General features: G+C 41.5%; 1 protein-coding gene across 2 annotated transcripts in view; it reads left to right on the forward strand.

Moving 5' to 3' along the window:
* Positions 1–21,104, forward strand: part of top2b (DNA topoisomerase II beta) — a 135,554-nt gene that overhangs the window by 11,065 nt on the left and 103,385 nt on the right. For both annotated transcript variants that reach the window (XM_077742744.1, XM_077742745.1), the window contains exons 5-8: positions 1,626–1,771; positions 10,667–10,764; positions 12,900–13,112; positions 18,270–18,443. In XM_077742744.1, the coding sequence (XP_077598870.1) occupies positions 1,626–1,771; positions 10,667–10,764; positions 12,900–13,112; positions 18,270–18,443 (631 nt within the window). The remainder of the gene's footprint in view (positions 1–1,625; positions 1,772–10,666; positions 10,765–12,899; positions 13,113–18,269; positions 18,444–21,104) is intronic.

A 21,104-nucleotide genomic window follows, 5' to 3' on the forward strand; every position in this document is an offset into this window, starting at 1 on the left:
GGTCGTGGGTGCGGACCCCAAAGCAGGCGAGGGTATAAGGTTCCGTTTCATGAATCCAAAGTGATAGATCCAACTTCAGGAGCAGGAAAGAGTGAGATCAATTTAATAAGAATTAGGTTTATTTCCCGGACTGCAGGATGGGGGATAATGCTCAAACAGCTGTGAACCGCTCACAGTCTGTTGTCCTTGCAAGTCTCTCTGAATGAACAGTGAGTCAGTCTTTATATAGGAAAACAGGGCATAGTATGGTTTCTATGACAACGACCAAACTCTTGGCATAGTCTGATTAATCGCAACGAGCAAACTTTGGGCAAAGTCCGGTTAATTAGTGTTAAGTCTCCATGACAATGACAAATTATTTGTGACAACGATGTTTCTATTCTTACAAAAACTGATACAATATGAACAAGTAATTGCCAAGCGACATTGTCATTTCATCTTAATGTTATCTTACAAAAAGCACCAAGAAGGACCTCCATGAAAATATTCAATTTTCATTTCATGGGCAAGAGATTTTGCCCTTAGTTGAATGGTGACTGTAGAGATGATTCTCACCGCTGCTCTTCCCTCTTAGAAACAGTGGTTGAGAAATTCTTCCAATATGGGCCATCTTGCTTTACCCTGGCTTGTTTAAGCTGATTTTCCAGCTTCTTCCACTTGTGAACCACGGACTTGTTTATGTTGAGGTGCCTCGCTGCAGCACGATTTCCATGTTTTTCCGCAGTTCAAACTGTGCCTCGTAAGCGTGTTTTTCTGTAGGTGCCATTTTCAGGGGTCAATATTGTTTTGCACAACACATCTACATTATTTATAGGTATGTGCTCTATTCTCTATAAACCCCTGTCGTCATTTACCTCTTTATTTTAACTTTAGCCTGTCGGTGAGAAATGCACCCAGACAATCTAGCAGTCAGCGTCATACAGCGAGATCTACAGAGTCTTGAATTTAGCGCGCAAAAAAGGGGCTTGCCGGTCTTTTGGTCGCCGGTCAAATGGTGACAGAGTTTACTGTTGAAACCAGTTCTCAAAATTATATTCATGAGAGAGAGAGAGTTTAATATCTAAATATCTACTGTTTTCAACAGTACTTAGATTTTAATCAGTACTTAGATATTAAACTCCCTTTCTTAGATATTAAACTCCCTCCCCTAGATATTAAACTCTCTCATGAATATAATTTTGAGAGCTGGTTTAAACAGTAAACTCTGTCACCATTTGACCGGCGACCAAAAGGGACCAAAAGACCGGCGACCAAAAGACCGGCGACCAAAAGATCGGGGACCAAAAGACCGCCGACCAAAAGACCGCCGACCAAAAGACCGCCGACCAAAAGACCGCCGACCAAACGACCGCCGACCAAAAGACTGCCGACCAAAATACCGCCGACCAAAAGACCGGCGACCAAACGTCCGAGCACCAAAAAAGGTGCGCCGACTAATTGGGCGCACTGACAACTTTCGGAAATCTTATTTACTTTTAAGAGCTCCCTATAGGTGTGAAAATAGTTTTCTTTTATTATTTTTAAAAAACTCAGACATTAGTTTTACGCAAAGATCATCTGAAAACAACTTATCCAATTTTCTGTATACTTTTTTCACTCATTTTATTTCACTCCACTTGCAACAGTGATTCCAACACAATTTCTGTATGGAACAATGGTAAAGGAATACCTGTAGTGGAGCACAAAGATGAAAAAATGTATGTTCCAGCTCTCATTTTTGGTCACTTGCTCACTTCCAGCAACTATGATGATGAAGAAAAAAAGGTTACGGGTGAGTAGATGCCAGAAATTTCACCAGGCCAGGGGTATGCCAATACCAATGCATTTTTCAACTAATCAACATTTCATTTGTTGTGTTTGGTCACGCCATGTGTTAAAAGTCAATTTTCATTTAAAGAACACGTGCTAACTGCCCCCCAAAGAGTCATCACCTTATTTAATGATCCTATGAGCCAATATGTTCCCTAGGGCCGTGTGCCTCTGGTAGGGACACCCATGGCAAACTGGTTCAAGGTGAGGGACCAGACATAGAAGACATCTTATAACAAGCTATGCCAGGGGTGGCCAACCCGCGGCTCGCGAGCCGCATGCGGCTCTTTGCCCGGTTTCATGCGGCTCTTACGTCCATATCAAAGTTTGTATTTGTGTTTTATTTTTTTTTGCGTGTGCGCTTCGCTTGAGTTCAATACGGTATTTTCGTCCAATGCGCATGTGCTTGGGATGAAAATACCTCAAAGTTTCCCAGTAGGAGCAAGGTCATTTGAGTAAACGTTTTTAACAGAGTGGGAGAGCTCCCGTGAACCAGAAGCGACAATGAACGGCGTCGCGCACACAAAAAGTATCCCAAAGATCGAGCGTCGGCTGAAAAAGCCACACCCCCTGCGAGGCAGACCAAGGCGAGAGTGCTCAGCCGGGAGCAGCCAATAGGAGAGCGAGGTGTACACCCACGTGGTGGGCGCGCTAGTTCGCCCACCACGTGGGTGTACACCTCGCTCTCCTATTGGCTGCTCCCGGCTGAGCACTCTCGCCTTGGTCTGCCTCGCATGAACATTGTGTGTGCACTATCTCACACAGGCAAACTCTCAGTTCAACCAAGTCCACAAACAAAAATATAATAATTTACAATAGCGTTTTTCTTTTTCTATGCATGTTACTTAGTGGGACTTCTGTCATAAAATCAGCGCCTATTTTTGCGCAACATTCGCTCCTTGTGAGCTGTCATTTAGTATGAATGGCTTTTAACTAGCGAAAAGCCATTCATAATAAATGACAGCTCACAAGGAGCGAATGTTGCGCAAAAATAGGCGCTGATTTTATGACAGAAGTCCCACTAAGTAACATGCATAGAAAAAGAAAAACGCTATTGTAAATTATTATATTTTTGTTTGTGGACTTGGTTGAACTGAGAGTTTGTCTGTGTGAGACAGTGCACACACAATGTTCATTGTTGATAATGACTGGCCTGTGCTGTTAGTACTGTAGGAGTCAATTTATGTCATTACTATGCTGGTGTGTGACATTTACAATAAATCTGTGTGATGTGGCTCTTTGCGGTAACACAGTAAAAAATGTGGCTCTTTGCGGTAACACGGTAAAAAATGTGGCTCTTGGACTCTGACTGGTTGGCCACCCCTGAGCTATGCTATTATAACAAGTTTTTCCCCATCCGGACATGGGTCACCAGGGCCCCACTCAGGCCTTTAGGTGGGGCACAATGATGATCACATGGCAGGGAATGGGACACATTACCAATTAAAAGAAGTGATGCGATGTATCCATCGTGGAGGAGTGCTAACGAGTCTGAAAATGTCATTTATTGGGCCTTGACTTGGAGGGCGCACTTGTGGAGAAGCACTATCCAATTTCGTCATACACAGCTGGGTATGACGACAATTAGGCTTTTTGTCAAGTCAATGATGACGACAATGCCTATGTCTGATTTAGTATTATGAATTATTTTATTACAATGACAATAATGTGTCTGCTAACGCAGATGCCACACTAGCAGAGGAACTGAACCGTTTCTTTGGCCGCTTTGGGACTGATAAATCAGACCCAGTCTCAACACATCCACCATCACCCTGCAGCAGTACACAAGCTTCAGGAACATGAAGTGAGACAGGTAATGCAGACTTTGACCAGGATCAGGAAGGCTGCTGGCCCCGACGGAGTACCTGGTAAGGTGCTCAAAGCCTGTGCTGACCAGCTGACTGGTGTTTTCACAAATATTTTCAATTGTTCCCTGCAACAATCCATCATTCCATACTGCCTGAAATTTGCCACCATTATCCCTGTCCCTAAAAAGCCAACCATTGACAGCCTGAATGACTATAGGCCTGTTGCACTCACGCCTGTGATCATGAAGTGCTTTGAAAAGTTGATCGCCCGCCATAGCAAGGATACAATCTCTCCCTCAGTTGACCCTCACCAGTTTGATTATAGAGCAAATAGGTCCACTGAGGACACAGCACTAAGCCACCTGCAGCACCATGGGAACTATGCGAGGATGCTTTTTATTGACTATAGCTCAGCCTTCAACACTATAATACCGGACATTCTGGCTCACCTACTCTTCCATCTGCTGCTGGATAAAGATTTTCTTAACCAACCGACCACAAACTGTTAGACTTGGTCCTAACCCTCTTTCTCCATTACACTGAGCACTGGCTCCCCTCAAGGCTGTGTACTGAGTCCTTTTCTGTACTCCCTGTACACATAAGACTGTACAGCGACCCACCAGTCTAACTCCATGTTAAAATTTGCTGATGACACCACTGTGGTGGGACTCATCTCACGAGGGGATGGTTCGGCTTACAGAGATGAGGTCAACAAACTGTCTTCGTGTTGCTCGATGAACAATCTCCCATGAACACCACGAAAACTAAAATAATCCTGGACTTTTGCTCAGATCTGGCCTCACTCCTCATAAATTGATTATGTGTAAACAGGGTCCAGTCCCTAAAATTCCTGGGGGTCCACGTCACAGATAAGATCTCCTGGTTAAGAAACACCACGGCAGTGGTGAAGAGGGCCCAGAAGCGAGTCCATTTCCTGAGGGTACTCCGTAGGAACAACTTGGACACTAAGCTTCTGGTAACCTTCTATAGAGCCAGTGTGGAGGTAAGTGATCGGTTGTTTGCTGGGATCTGCGAGGCAAACTTTTTCTGCAGTCGCCGGGATTTGGTTGCGTTTGGGGGGAGATGCACGCAAGAGATCACGGCATAGTGCCAATGTGTCTGAAAATATTACTCATTTGGGCCTTTTGCCGGGAAAGCGCACTTTGTGGAGAAGCACCACCAATTTCGTCATACCCAGCTGGGTATAATTACAATTAGGCTTTTTGACGAGTCAATGATGATGACAAAGCCTATATCTGATTATTATTATTATTATATCTGCGAGCACTGGGTGTACAAGTTGCCTTTTTACATGTTTTTTTGCTTTAATCAATGCAGATTTAAGGGAAAACAATAGGTCCTAAGCAAGCCGGTGCAATGAAGGGCAGTCTGAAGAAAAAGCATATGATGTCAATCAATATTACGCACAAAATAATCCAAAAACATTAGAGTGGTGTGTGCGCTACTGAACTGCCGTGCAGGTAAACTAATGCGGTCAATTTAGGCAATCACACCACTTCCCTTGACATTCAGCGCAGCCACCATCACAAAGCATGGTTGTCAGTAGCTCGGCCTCTCCGCCCTTTCTAAAACAATATGTTCCCGCCCCTCTCCCTTTATTAATTTCATGCCGTCTGATGTTCAAATAGCAGCCATACACATATCATAGAGAAAGCTCCAAAATTGCCTACCTGATCGGATGTTTTCACGGCACCGCATTGGAATGGTTGTTTGCTTTATGGGAACATGATTCGCATATGTTGATAAAGTGTGGCAGAAACTATTCACTCATGCTCTGTTGTTTTTTGAGCCGAATTTTCTAGACCGGCTAATTGATCTGGCCATTAGCATTGATCATTGTTTGCGTGAGCGCCGAAGGTAACACCAGGCTCAGCTGGACACACCGGTTCCTCGTTGCACCGTCGTTCGTTCCCGATACTCCTTCCGACAACACATGCCTCACTTCCGCCCCAAATTAGGCCCTCTGATGATGGGACCGAACCAATGTAGCTGAGCTACACCAAGCTGACTTGGGATAATGTTGGAAGGTTTCGAGCCTAATTATGCATCGACCGTGAGCAAGGGGGGCACTTTGTATGCAGTTCTTGATGAACAAGCTTGTGGTGTCTTACCTGGATGACATCATGATTTTCTGCTCGAAACCCTCTGAGAATGAAAAACACATCCGGCGGGTATCACAGCAGCTGTTCACTGAAATGCACGACGAGCCGGAGCCACACTTTCAAAGAGGTTCTTCCAAAAGGCTCGGTCCTCTTCCCTGTTCTCATCACCATTTACATAAACGACCCGCTCAACTCCTTTGAGTCATCCACACTAGTATCTGCATACATTGGTGACCTGGCTCTGCTCTTTAGCAAAGAGGTGAGACTGGAGTCCGAAGTGAACAAAGTGGTCGTCAGAATTACGTCTTACCTTCAACACGTCGAAGTCAGAGGTCACTTTCTTCTCAATGAACAATGCAGCTACATCACCCATATCACATTCATTGTCGAATACATGGCCCCCGCCTGGCCACACTGGGCCTCTGCCACCGTTCCACTTACAGTGGCACTGAGAATGGAGGAGCAGGGGTAGTCAATCACAACAACTCCACCGTCCCTTCCTGGCATGCTCCAACAGGGACCATTAGCAGCTCGTTTCAAGATGAAAAGACTGCCCTGAACGTGGCCATCACATGGCTCGGTTAGCAATCTCCGATTTCAAGTCTCTCCGACAAGCTGTCAAGAATGCTAATACCCCTCTATTATCCCTATTCAATCAAAATAATCGACTTTTCAACCAGAAAGGGTGCAACTTGTATGGGTCCCTGGCCATTGCAACCTCCTGGGCAAATACCTGGCGGACGAGCAGTCCAAACTGGGCTCCGCTCTCCCACAACCAAACACTCCACTAGACCCTCAAACAAGAAAGGCGATTGTTCACATGAGCTGCATTCCTCCTCCACCTTCTCACCCCCGCATCACATCTTTATTAACTACACGTCCCAATCCCGAGGAAGAAGCCCAGTGTTGAAGAAAGGCCCTTCGACCTGATCCGTTTCTGGTCCGGCCACCAACCAATTCTCCGAAAATGGCAACATTTGACTGGGAAATGCAAGGATGACCGATGTCTACTGTGCGGCAATGAAGAAGAGTCGGCCAACTATCTCTATTTTCGGTGCCCTCCACTCCTGTCTTCCCTGTACCAATGGCAGCTCGGTCTCTTTCGGCGAACTTACCAGCCTCCCAATAACGACTGTAGCGCTTTTATCCTCAGGCACAGCTATGGACCCAGCAAAGGTCCAGCAGTAAAAAAATGGCTTTGGTCCTCTTATAGGAAGCAGCTGCAGCATTAAGATTGCATTTCCTCTCACCCAACTCACCTCCTCTTTAGCACAGTTTTGGTGGTCTGAGACTGCAGAGCCACCTGTGACACAAGTTTTCAAATACTGGGTTCTCCTGATGCACAACAGGAGAGAGAGAGAGAGAGAGAGAGAGAGAGAGAGAGAGAGAGAGAGAGAGAGAGAGCAAGACAAATACATGGTAGATTCAAGTGAACAATAAAAACAGTATTTGATTATAACAATGGTTCTCAAAGTGGTATGTGGACTTCTCTGGAGTGGTACATGAAAGATTTACTTGATTAAAAGATCACAATACCTTTTTAAATCTATTGGGAAGTTTTATTTAACATGAAATACAAAATATTCACATTACCTACTGAGGAGTTTACGGTCCTTTGGCCAACGTCGGCGGGCTCAATTAAAAAGCCTAACGGGCCATAGTTTGCCCATGTCTGCACTCAACACTCGCCTCACTGGGCCGCCCAACTTCCATATTTATGGTTTAAATAGGGAGTACAAATGTGTTACTCTGAAGGGAAAATCTTACGTCTATCTTGATGAGAACCCAATGCTTTTTAATAATATGAATTACTATTTTCTTACTAGAAGTTCAAGAAAAAGAAGAAAAAAATCAAAGCAAAATTTTGTTTTATTTCATAATCACTAATGTAAAAATGCACATAGACAAATTCCAAAAAGGAAGTAATGTAAACACAACCAGGAAATATGCCCATAAGTGTACTCACGTCTGGCCAGTCAAAGCACATTTAAGTGTCATGGCGTCGTCAACTTGCAGTTTCGTGAATGCCGTGTTTTTATGCGCATATAAGCCGTACCCAATTTTTTTTATCTGACAAAAGCGGCTTATATGCAAGTAAATACGATATATGAATTTACAGTTCATAATAATGTGAAAATCTACTCTGAAACTCGTAAGCAGAAGTAACTTTTGCTACTAGGACTTGGCAATAAAGAGAAAAAAGGTAGTTATAATAGAGGTAGCTTTACTTAGTAATTTTTGATTAGCCGGCCATGTATGGTCTACATTCATGATATTCGATGGATTACTGTACTTAACAAAATATATTGGATATTTTAAACTTTTTTTTATACTTTACCTTATTTATCAAGTATAACCACTACAATTATAATCAACACTTGTCAAATAAGTCATACTTTGACAAAATAACAAAGCAAAATTTAGCATTAAGCCTATAACATACCGCTTAGCCTGCCTATTCACTTGGCGATCACAGCTCTTCATGTCAACATAAATGATAGATCTGAAAATACAACTTCAGGAGCAGTTTAAGAAAGAGTGAGATCAATTTAAATAGGAAATAGGTTTATTACTGAACTGCAAAGTGGAAAGTGAGAGCTCTAACAGTGGAGTCCTGTTCTTGCAACACTTGTCGAATGACCAGTGAGTGTGTCTTAAATACAGGCAAAACTGACAGTTGTCACGAGGACTTTGGACAAATACGTTTCAGTCATTTGCAGGGCAAAAGGTAATTGATGTCGGACAGTTGAGTATTTGTGCTGACATGTCAACCCAATCACAAGACTGAGATTGATTATTCAGTCAGACAGTTGGGTGTTTATGCTGACATGTCAGCCATGAAGATGACTACGATGCTGTTATAATTACAAAAACTGATACAATATGAACTAGCAATTGCAAAGAGACTTTGTCTTACCTTACGATAAACATGTATTTTTATGAGCAATTCAAGGTCTTAATTAATTATATAGTTGAGGTATTCATTGTTTCATATGATAGGGAAGGAGAGAGTTTGAGGGAGGGACTGAGCGAGCGAATGTTACTCCAATTAAATAATTTAGTGAATTCGCAAAATTAAATTGCCGGCTTTTTTTTAAATCTAAATACTCGATTTATCATTTCAATACTAATATTGAGTTACACTTTACATAAACACCATGACAATTTAATTTGATTCCCACTGCTAAGATTTTACATTGACAACATTTTCACTTCCTCTCCTAACCTGCTACGTCAGACGGACTATTCCATATGTTTTCCATGGAAATATTTCACATCTATCGATGAAAGATCCAAGGAACCTTCAAAAATGACCACAGTAAAAATAAATAAAAGGCATGCCAATGTATTGACTGGCTTGTGGATTTGCCAGTACAGTGGTACCTCGAGATACGAGCTTAATTCGTTCCGACCTGAGCTTGTACCTCGGTATTTTCATAACGGCTGTTTCCCATTGAAATAAACTAAAAACAAATTAATTTGTTCCAACCCTCAGAAAAAAAGACCAAAAACAGGATATTGGATTGGAAAAAATGTTTTATTGGATTGGAAAAATTGTTTTATTGGATTGGAAAAAATGTTTTATTGGATTGCAAAAAATGTTTTATTGGATTGGATAACTTAATTCATCGCGTATTCGGGAAATTATATATTTCTTCTAACTCGCCATCTATTAACAAAAGTAACACATAAATGCTTATTACTTAATAGTAATAAAATTTGTTTAATAGTATATTAAAATTGCAAGAATTTTGTGGAGGGGAGAGAGAGACGCACAGAGAGGGTGGGCTTTCCACGGCAATGCACTCGTAACAGAACAAACTAATTTAAATTAACTTGGATTCATAAATACAGACACACTCAAACATACATTTAATGTAACTTTACACAAAACTGAATTGTAATTTTGTTTTCATTTGTTTTGTCTTTCTTCTCCGGGTTGACTCCACCCGGACTTTCAGCAAAAGTTTTTAAAACGAACGCATCAAGGATTGTTTGTTTTTGCCTTCCCTATAAAATATTTTGAAAACGACACATGTAAATGTTCTCACAATACGATAACGCTTTGACACTTCGCTAGCGTGTCTTTGATATCATTTGTAGCCAGGATAGGTTCATACCCCCTGTAGTACCTTCTCGGCCATAATGAATGTCCACCTGGGCATCTTCCAAAAAAGACAATTTTCGTCGTTTATGAAGGTGTTGAAGGCTGCCCCTTTTCAGATGCTTTCTTTGTTATTAAATTCATGTAAATTCCGCTGGCTTTTACACATTGTTGACTCGGTCACGCTATCTCCTGCTAACTGTTTATCTTTTATCCACAATGAAAGAAGTCTCTCATCTCGTCATTAATATCACTGCGCCGGGAGGAAGTTGTAGTTAGTGCTTTGGAAGGCCTCTTATCCTTAAATGCGTCCTTCTGCTTCGGGATGGTGCATATGGTTGACATATTCCTCTCGTATTGCCGAGCAAGCTCTGTGATATTTACTCCACTCATATTTTTTCATATTGATTGTCAACGTTTGCCTTTTCTTTGCACAAGTCTTCATTCCACCTGTTTGCTTTAGATCCATTGTTCACTTTGTATGATGCATTGACTAACAGGGAAAAATAACACGGGAAAATGCAATGTTCCGCCCAGTGCTATTAGATATATATTATACACGAAAGAGATACGGCAAAAAAGACAGTGCGCTACAATGATAAACTGCCTCTCATGTCTTGGCCACCTGGCTTTCTCGTGTCTCGACATTTTTCTTGTATCTAGAGATAATTATTTGCTCGAAATTTTACTCGTATCTCGAAATGCTCATATTGTGCATTGCTCGAATGTCGGGGTGCTCGTATGTCGAGGCACCACTGTAGTTTCATAGTTTTGATAAATGGTTTTGTCCGATGTTTTTTTTTCCATGTTTTTGATGCCAGGTGGCAGGAACGGGTATGGTGCCAAACTATGCAATATTTTCAGTACCAAATTCACTGTGGAAACCGCCTGCAAGGAGTACAGACACAGTTTCAAACAGGCAAGAACATCTCCTTTATATACACGAACTGATTTTCATTTATTAAACAAAAACACAGCTGCACAGTGGCGCGAATGGTTATCATGTCGGCCTCACAGCTCTGGGGCGTCCTGGTTTCAAGTCCAGGTAGGCCCACCTGTGTGGAGTTTGCAGGTTTTCCGTGGGCCTGCGTGAGATTCCTCGGGATACACCGGTTTCCTCCCACATTCCAAAAAACATGCATGATAGGCTGATTTGACACTCTTAATTGTCCCTAGGTATGAGTGTGAGTGTGCTTCGTTGTCCGTTTCCTTGTGCCCTGAGATTGGCTGGCCACCGATTCAGAGTGTTCCCTGTCTCTGGTCCAGAGACAGCTGAGATTAGTTCCAGCACCTCCTGAGATCCCAATGAGGACAAAACACTTCAGAAAATGAGATTGTATAAGATGAGACAAAACAACTCCATGATGTTTAATGGACTGAAAATAATTAAAGCAACAACCAGAGCTACTTTAATAAGATGAGATGTATATTGCAGTGATGAATAAGTGCAAAAATAAAGTATTGTTAGCGAAGTTAAGTTCTATTATTACTATCGGTGTCGTGGTCAAGTGAGCTCTAAGACAGAGATACGTATCTTATGAGAAAATTGTACAGCAGTTTTACAAATGTGACAGTTTATCTCATCTCTCACCTAATTTTCTGAACCGCTTTATCCTTAGTAAGGATCCTAGCCAGAGGGGCACACCCATACCTGGGGCATATTTAGAGTGTCCAATCAACCTATCATGCATGTCTTTGGAATGTGAGCAAACCGCAGTACTCGGAGAAAACCCACGTAGGCCCAGGTAGCGTGACAGTTTATGTAATATTTAAGTATTATTTTTAAAATTTAAATTACTTGGAGGATATTGTTTTGGAGAAGCAAGAAGTTATTGTTTATAATCCTTCTGATGCGTTATTTATGGGTGTCTGAGTGTGTGTGTATGTTAAGATTCTCGCTACTTTTGTCCAGATTTTTTTTATGGTGGCCAGAAACGGCTGTCGGATCCTAATAGACGGCGCACGGTCTACTTGCCGAAAGACATTTAGCCGACTGCCATCTGGCCGACAGCCAACTCGCCGAAAGACCATCTGGCCGAAAGTAAAATAAGCCGAACGACAATTTGTCCGACCGACTATCTAGCTGAAAAACATTTAGCCGACGCGCCAGTGCTTTTATTTATGCTGCGGTATTCGTTCAATGCTGCTTTCGGCTGAATTTAAAGTCAATTTAGTGCATTTTGGGTTTTTTTGCCATTGTCGTCCATGGCTTTCTTTTACCGGGGACATCCCTGCCCTGGGCTTAAGCTTCTAAAGAGCTCCAGTATCTGTATTCAATCATTAAATGCCGTTTTCCGCGTGATTTTGGCACTTTATAAATATTATAAATATACAAAATATTCTTGAATACTCTTGTCACGGAAAGAGTATTCAGGAATCTTTTTATTAAGCAGCAGCACCATATTTGAACTTGTAGTAGTTTGAATAATAACTCTTTGGAGTTCAAGATACGCAGAAATATATACCTGTTAAACATATTTTAATTTTAAATAATTTCCCAATATTTTAGAAAGTATATATTCAAAATGATTTGCTGAGAACCTCAATTCAATTATTAATCTCAATGTGTTCTATTCTGGTGTAAATTACAGTATCTACTGTCATAACTACTTTTTTCTGTCATTATAGTACTGACTGTTATGACTTTGTTTGCCCGTGAATAAATGTCCTTGTTATTCTAAATGAATGTTGTTATCTGTAGCTTGTTATTCTAAATAGATAGTCTAGGCTAGATAGTCGGTCGGCCAAATAGTTGTTCGGCTAATTCTACGTTCGGCCAGATGGTCATTCGGCGAGTTGGCTGTCGGCCAGATGTCAGTCGGCTAAATGTCTTTCGGCAAGTAGATCGGCCACGTAATAGACGAGCTATTGCATTGCCTCACTTTCTCTGAGTGTGTAAACTCTTTTATTTGTTAAACAGCCATTTTTCAAAAGAGACCTTTTTAAATAAACAACTGTCTTTTGGTTCTAAACAAGCAGCTTGTTATTACTATATTAAAAAATGTATTCCTGGTATTTTCAACTGCATTTTTACTGTTTATATGCTATACCCAGACATGGCAGAACAACATGAGCAAGACTTCGGACCCCAAGATCAAGTTCTTTGATGCAGATGACTACACTTGTGTGACTTTCCAGCCAGACCTATCTAAGTTTAATATGAAAAAATTGGATAGGGATACAGTAGCTCTGCTTACACGCAGAGCATATGATGTGGCTGGGTCCTGCAAAGGTGTCAAAGTCACGCTGAATGGTAAAAAATTACCGGTAAGTCTCAGTTGATTGATAATTCTGTGGAGGCTTTACAACTTCTGTTATAATTTTATGAAATAGGACACAAATATTGAATGTCTACGAGTTCAATGAGCAGAATATTTTATTTTTAGAAGATGAAGACCATTCAACTAGGCAAGGCCACAAAAGCTGCTGATTTGTTTTCATTCTCCCCAATTGAAAAACTGTTTCCATTGCACATATTGTTATGAATCAGCAAGTTGATTATAGATGGATCCACAACAACTAAGGAATGAATGACTCAATTCACAAAAATTAGAATTTCTTGAACGAAATGGGAAAACAAAATCAGCACGACCGAGTCGGCAAATAAATAAGGATCAAAATGTACAACAAAAACAGCACGGCCAACACTAAGGTTTTCAAAGTACAAAATACAAATCTCAAATCTCGGGGAAAGTCACACCAAAGTGTTGGTCAAGCAAGATGGTAGCAAGGGTAAGGCACTCCGATAATCTGCTGGATGTGGCCAGAGTTCTTAAATACCGGCTGCCTCAATCTACTGCAAGTGTGTTGATACAGCCCCCATCTTATTGGCTTAATAAGCTGCTGAAAAGAAACGTCATTGTTGGCAGTAGAACATGACAAAAATAAAGCGAGATCAATAATTGGACCCCAAATTCCAGCCGTCCTGTGTGGAGATTTCCAAAAACATATAGTATATATGTATATACATATATATGTATATATGTATATTTGTATGTATATATATATATATATATATATATATATATATATATATATATATATATATATATATATATATATATATATATATATATATATATATATATATATATATATAGAGAGAGAGAGAGAGAGAGAGAGAGAGAGAGAGAGAGAGAGAGAGAGAGAGAGAGAGAGAGAGAGAGAGAGAGAGAGAGAGAAAGAAAGAGAGAGAGAGCGAGAGCGGGTGAGAGAGCGAGAGAGAGAGAGAGAGAGCGAGAGAGAGAGCGAGAGAGAGAGAGCGAGAGAGAGAGCGAGAGAGAGAGCGGGCGAGAGAGAGCGGGCGAGAGAGAGAGCGGGCGAGAGAGAGAGCGGGCGAGAGAGAGAGCGGGCGAGAGAGCGCGGGCGAGAGTGAGAGAGAGCGAGAGAGAGCGAGAGAGAGCGAGAGAGAGCGAGAGAGAGCGAGAGAGAGCGAGAGAGAGCGAGAGAGAGCGAGAGAGAGCGAGAGAGAGCGAGAGAGAGCGAGAGAGAGCGAGAGAGAGCGAGAGAGAGCGAGAGAGGGCGACAGAGAGCGAGAGAGGGCGACAGAGAGCGAGAGAGGGCGAGAGAGGGCGAGAGAGAGCGAGAGAGAGCGAGAGAGAGCGAGAGAGAGCGAGAGAGAGCGAGAGAGAGCGAGAGAGAGCGAGAGAGAGCGAGAGAGAGCGAGAGCGAGTGAGAGAGAGCGAGAGCGAGCGAGCGAAAGCGAGAGAGAGCGAGCGAAAGCGAGAGAGAGCGAGAGAGTGCGAGAGAGAGCGAGCGAAAGCGAGAGAGAGCGAGAGAGAGCGAGAGAGAGCGAGAGAGCGCGAGCGAGAGCGAGAGCGAGTGAGAGAGAGCGAGAGCGAGCGAGCGAAAGCGAGAGAGAGCGAGAGAGAATGATAACAATCTTCTTCAACAAAGTTCTCCATATTACAAAGAAAGGGAACATGTACACTGTCAATTTTACAGTACCGTATTTTCTCACATATATGCCATATTTGTCGCTAACAAATGATGACTGAATCAAGGGTATGGCTTATATGCACACAAATTAAACTTGATATGCACAAAACTAGGTGACAAACACGAAACGGCAAAACGCAAGCCAATACGGCCAATATGTTAATTTATTTCAATATAGTCAAAAGATAAACAAACAAAATGCTAAACAAAATTTATTTTGACATCTATGAATGAAATTTAGGAAAAAAATGCATCTTTCATAAAATATGAAAAAAACTGACTTGTGCCTGCCATTGCCTACTCAGGGCGCTATCATCTTATCCTAGATAAATGTGCCCTGACTGGCCAGACGTGAGTAGTGTTCATAGTGTTTACCTTTTCAGCACATCCCTATAGTTGTTAAAGCTGATCAAACGTCTTGGGGTCGATCATAAAAATATCAGCCTTGATACCTGCATAATATTTATCTCATGCTATTATTACACCCAAAGACCAGGCGAAAACTAGACCGCTATGGACACACTTCCTGGTTGTACTGCTGACGAGACTTATTTAATTGAATTGTTATTCTATACAAATGGAATATATACAAATTATTGACCTCGAGGAAAATCATATATTAAAAATAATAAATATCACTAAGAAATGATCTCTCTTGACTATGGAATGTTCTAATTTCAAAAGAAGTTTAGTCTGTTTTCACTTCAGACAGTGAGACAAAAATGTATTGTGTGGTTTTGAACAGTGGTTTAAGGTTCAAGTGCAGATGCTGCTTCAGAGCTAGTTCTCAATGTGTGCTTTGTTGCATTAATGCTGCAATTGCAATATTTGTATTACCATTGTCTTAAAGTCCTTACCACACTATCAAGTAGCGTCAGCCTCATGGCAACACATAATACAATGGCAAGACATTTGACCTGCCGCTGGGACTTACCTGCAGTCAAGAAATGGGCAAGCTGACCACTCTCATCCCATTCATTAATTCATATATTTTTCCTTGTCACACAAAGACATATTTTCTCATTTAATGAGGAAGGCATGATTGTAGCGACTGTGATAAACACAGATGTACAAAGAATTAGGTTGGCCTCAAATTTCAACGAAAATGTGACTTAAAATATATTTCAAAGTAAAACAGCCAGCCTTTAGCAGGCACAGAATGGAAGAACCTCTGTAGCCAAGCCGTGTTTGGTCCAGCAAGGGGCTCCCATCGAATGTACAAGTCACAGACCTGACAAACGTGGTTCATGCAGCACTCAGCTACAGTTGGTCTGTATAGTTGATAAAAGCTTTTAGAGATATTTCATTATTAAGAAAATGAGAACGTTTTTAAAACTGTTTGACTTCAGTTAAACTCCTTAAGGCCGTTTTGATCCCAAATCTTGTACATTTGGCCACGACCCACACCTTGTGACTCTAGATGAGGGTGGAAACAGATAATTAGGTAAATAGAGATTTTTACTTTTTAGCTCAGCTCCTTATCCACCACAATGCACCAAATCAGAATCCGTATCACTGCAAAAGCCACACTGATTCGCCTGTCGATCTCCCACTCCATCCTATCTTCAGTTGTGAACAATACCCTGAGATACCAAACCCCTCTACTTGGGGAAGGAGCTTATCCTTGTACCAGAGAGGGCATCACATCTTTTTCAGACTGAAGAACAATATCTGGGTTTGGGGGTGCTTATTGTCATCACCGTGATCGGACGTTTGGTTGCCGGTCGAACGATTCAAGTTGTACTCCCGTTCAACGCTCAGCACTTTCTCACGCGCATCAAGCTTCTTTATTATTGCCACTTTCGTTTCAAATGAAATTGTTTCCCTCTTCCTTGCACCTCCCTCACTAGAAGCCTTTTGCTTTTCACCAACCAAATTGAATAATGGATGCACAAGTTTTTTAATGATAAAAATGAAAAATGAAAATGTGCACTGGAGATACGTCACACACTTCCGCATTGCAACAAACTGGGCAGAGGTAGGTAGATGCTGGGTGAGCTGAGCTCTCACAGCGCCAAGCGTCGGTATTACCGGCGGACAAAAGTACTACTTGGAAAATGACGCGCTATACAAAATCGAACTTACAAACATTTTTTGACACAAACGCAATTTGCAGACATGTTCGTATGTACCGTTGTTCGTAGGTTGAATGTTCGTAAGTAGTGGAGCGTTTGTACTCTACTTTGTTTGCGAATCGATCCGGGTTTACATCGTCCTCCAAGAGCTTTTACAACCGCTTATTAACAGCTGCGTATTTCTTTTTGGTTTGTCTGCGCATAATACCGCATGAAGCCTGTTGTATTGTTATTTCCCAGTCATTCTGCTCTAATTTGAGTTTGTGTCAAGGACGACATAAATTTGGATGGGCAACTGACATTCTCCGTTGAAATGCGCGGTGCCAACCTTCAACTGAATTATTTGCGCGTAGTATTCCCAGCAATGTCTTTTCTCTCACATTCCAAAAGGGAATAGCAAAATCCGGACGGCGTCGCCTTCCCCTTCAAATAGCACTTAGCCTTAGGTAATAAACTCACTCTCATGATTATAATTTTGAGAGCTGGTTACAACAGTAGATATTTAGATATTAAACTCTCTTTCTCCCTCATGATTACAATTTTGAGAGCTGGTTTCAACACTAATCTAATAATTTAAATCTGTTCTACCAAGCGTCTCTTCTACCAAACATCCGGCGACCAAACGTCCGGGCGACCAAACGTCCGAGCGACCAAACGTCCGAGTACTGTCATCCTAACCACTTCGGTAAACTCACTCTCTCTCATGATTACAACTTTGAGAGCTGGTTTCAACAGTAAACTAATAATTTGAACCTGTTCTACCAAACGTCCATTCTACCAAACATCCGACGACCAAACGTCCCGGCGACCAAACGTCCGACGACCAAACGTCCGATGACCAAACGTCCCGGCGACCAAACGTCCCGGCGACCAAACGTCCCGGCGACCAAACGTCCGAGTACCGTCATCACAATCACTTCACGTTCGGTTGCGGATCGCTCCAGTGACTTCAACGCCTCGGCTGCATCTAGATATTCTGTCCAAAAAAGTTATGAAAAAAATCTGACATTGGCACAGCATGGCGTAGTCCATCCCTCAGTGGAAATGGATTTGACTTATGTGGAAGATATTCTCACGCCAGTCATACAGTTTTATTTGGAGTTCTGTGATTCCATACTTCCGAGTATGCCCCACCGAACTCTTAGGAGGACATGGTCAAGCGCTTTCTCCAAGTTCACAAAGCATATGTCAAATTCCCATGACCCCCATAAAGTGGCCCTTCTGAGGGTAAGGGGTACTTAAAATAATTAACCAGTTAATTTTTATCTGTATCATAAAGCATCACTTTACATTCCCCATTGCTGTGAATCCATTTTAAGAAGCTTGTGACAGTGAGGTACAGCGTTTTATTGTATTAGCAGTATGAAGAAATGTTTATCTAAAATGATGGCTTTGTCTTCACTATCTCAAGGTTACTGGTTTTCGCAGCTATGTGGATCTGTATGTGAAAGACAAACTGGATGAGACAGGTGTAGTCCTCAAGGTGCTACATGAGACTGTAAATGAGCGTTGGGAAATATGCCTCACAATGAGTGAGAAAGGATTTCAACAAATCAGCTTTGTAAACAGCATTGCAACTACTAAGGTATGTATAGTAACAATCTGTTGGTGTCAATAACTACGGAAATAATCCTCAACCCAGTCACGACTTCATTTTATCTGTATCTGCACGATAATGTTGTGTTGGAAACATTAAACTTTTTTGTTGAGACACATTAGCCCCAAATCTAAAAATGGGGGAGTGCCAACTGTGAATGAACTTGTGAAGTAACAAATCAAATATCTTTTTATTTCTATGTCCAGCTCAGCTTGAGGGAAAATAAGCCATAAGGGTTTTCCCCTCAACACTCATCATTATGCATTTGGTCATGATTTTTTTTTTTAATTCAAGGAATGCAGCTGGAAAAAAAGCTTGTTTCCGAAACAGAGAAAAAGAACGGGAGTCATAAATAAAAACATAAATAAACATGCTACAATTTAGTAAGTAGTGTTGCTACAGCATAATTATTATTCCTAGCAGAGGGCCCAACGACTCAGAGGACAAACGGTCAAATTGAAGGGTGACCGGATAAGTTAAGTGTTGAAGTAGTTTTAGTGTATAATCCTTATAATGCATAATTTATGGATGGGCGCGTGGGTGTGTGTGTGGCTATGTTAGGATTATCTCGCTTCATTTGTCCAAACCGTGCATCGTAGAGAGTTGAAATTTGTCATGGTGACCAGAAACAGCTGTCAGATCCTAATAGCACTGCATTTCCTCACTTTCTCTTAGTGTGTAAACTCAATCTTTTATCTTTTCTTATATATGAATAAATGGAAATTAGCTCAGTAATTTTCCCTGTTGTGATGTATCCCCACATGCGTATGCGCACACATTCATGCAAATGCACAAGCAAGCATCCATTCAGCTCAGGAATAAAAATAATAAGTCTTTTCGGAGTTCGATTCGATATTGCCACCTGCTGCGGGATCCAAGCCAAAACAACTAAGAGTCCTTCCTGGATCTTCATTGTCAACTTGCGACTAGGTCAGAAGTTTTTAAATATTTGAAGGATTCAAACCCCCTACTCCCGGAGTACTCCCCACAAGCCTCCCTGGGGGACATGGTCGAAGACCTTTTCCGAGTCCATAAAGCATACATATGTGGACTGGTTGGGCCCATTTCAAGAGCCACGAACATAGAAACCAATCCATCCCCATTTGGGGGCCCCCTACATGGGAAACTAAATTACCGTATTTTCTGCACTATACGGCGCACTGCACCGAATTATATGGGTCTACAGTAGAGGGTGGGGTTACGTTATGCATCCACTACATGGTGCTTTGCCAAAGGGAATGTCAACAAAACAATCAGATAGGTCAGTCAACCTTTATTAATAGATTACAAATCAGCTTTCTCCCAACTCCATTCACTCCCAAAATGAATTAACAACTTTATTATTTTCTCCAAGGTAAAGTACTATTATTTTCATGACACGTTTTATCTTAAAACAACAGCAAGGTATAACATAGTGGAGGGGAACTGCCATTCAGTAATGTTTACAAAACATTCTGATGCTGTTACTTTACATTAAACGTTTGTGCAATCACAATATAGTTCGTAGTCTAGGTCTGAATGCTCTGTTGACGCCAGCGGCTGGAGTTCTTTTGTCAATCCACCCAGAATGACGGCAAACACCGAATTAGTGTGCTCGCTGTCATACCGGGAGGGCTGACAAAAGAACTACCTTATTTACTTGCATATCAGCCACTTTTGTCGGACAAAAAAATTATGACTGAATTGAGGGTATGGCTTATGCACGACATGCACGAAACTGCTAGTTGACGACAATGGCGTGACGACAAAATGCAGCCCTCGTGATGTCACCACGCAAGACAATGCAGCAATATATAGTAATTGATTTCAAAAGAATGAAATAAACAGATAAAACACTAATAATGAATTTAATTCAAGTAAAACATAAACCGTATCTTGCACATGACAATAGTTAAGGCTGATCGAAGGTCTTGCGGTCGATCTTTAAAATATAAACCTTGCTACATACATAATGCGGATGCTATTATTGCACCCAGCGACTTGGTGAACACTCCATATTGCGTATGGGCGTATTCCGATGTTAGAAGCAAATTTGCCACTACATCTTAAACTTCTTGTATGGAAATTTTAAGTTATGTCATTAAAAAGCATCAGGTTTTCATCAAAAAAGCCTTATTTCCTTTTTCAAATTGAATAATTTGATATTTTGCATTTACAAAGACAGGCAAGACTTGTCATATTGACCCTAACAATATGCTTTTGATTCATACAGTATCTCAGAAATACCACGTGTGATGATTTTTCTCAAGATTTTCCCTTCAAACTAGCACTAGCATTTCTACTCCTATTAAAACCATAAATATGGAGGTGAAAATTGAGAATCAGGGGGCGATTTATACGAGAAAAAATGTAAAATTCAACAATTTTAAGGCTGTGGCTTATACGTGTAGGAGCCTTAAATGCGAGTAAGAACGGTATATTCCCAGTATCCACTGCGCACGGGCGAAAATGGGAGTCTATCGTACATACCGTATATGTATGTACAGTGTTCCCTCGGTCATCGCGGTTAATGGGGACCGGGACCACCCGCTATAAGTAAATTTCCGCGAAGTAGGGATGCCCCTTCAAAAATGCTTAAAGAAACATATAACACGTGCACAAAACCACCACCAGGCTAATATGCTGTTCATTCAGGTGTTTTATTCCACA

This window comes from Stigmatopora nigra, chromosome 21 (genome assembly GCF_051989575.1).
Source record: "Stigmatopora nigra isolate UIUO_SnigA chromosome 21, RoL_Snig_1.1, whole genome shotgun sequence".
NCBI lineage: Eukaryota > Metazoa > Chordata > Actinopteri > Syngnathiformes > Syngnathidae > Stigmatopora > Stigmatopora nigra.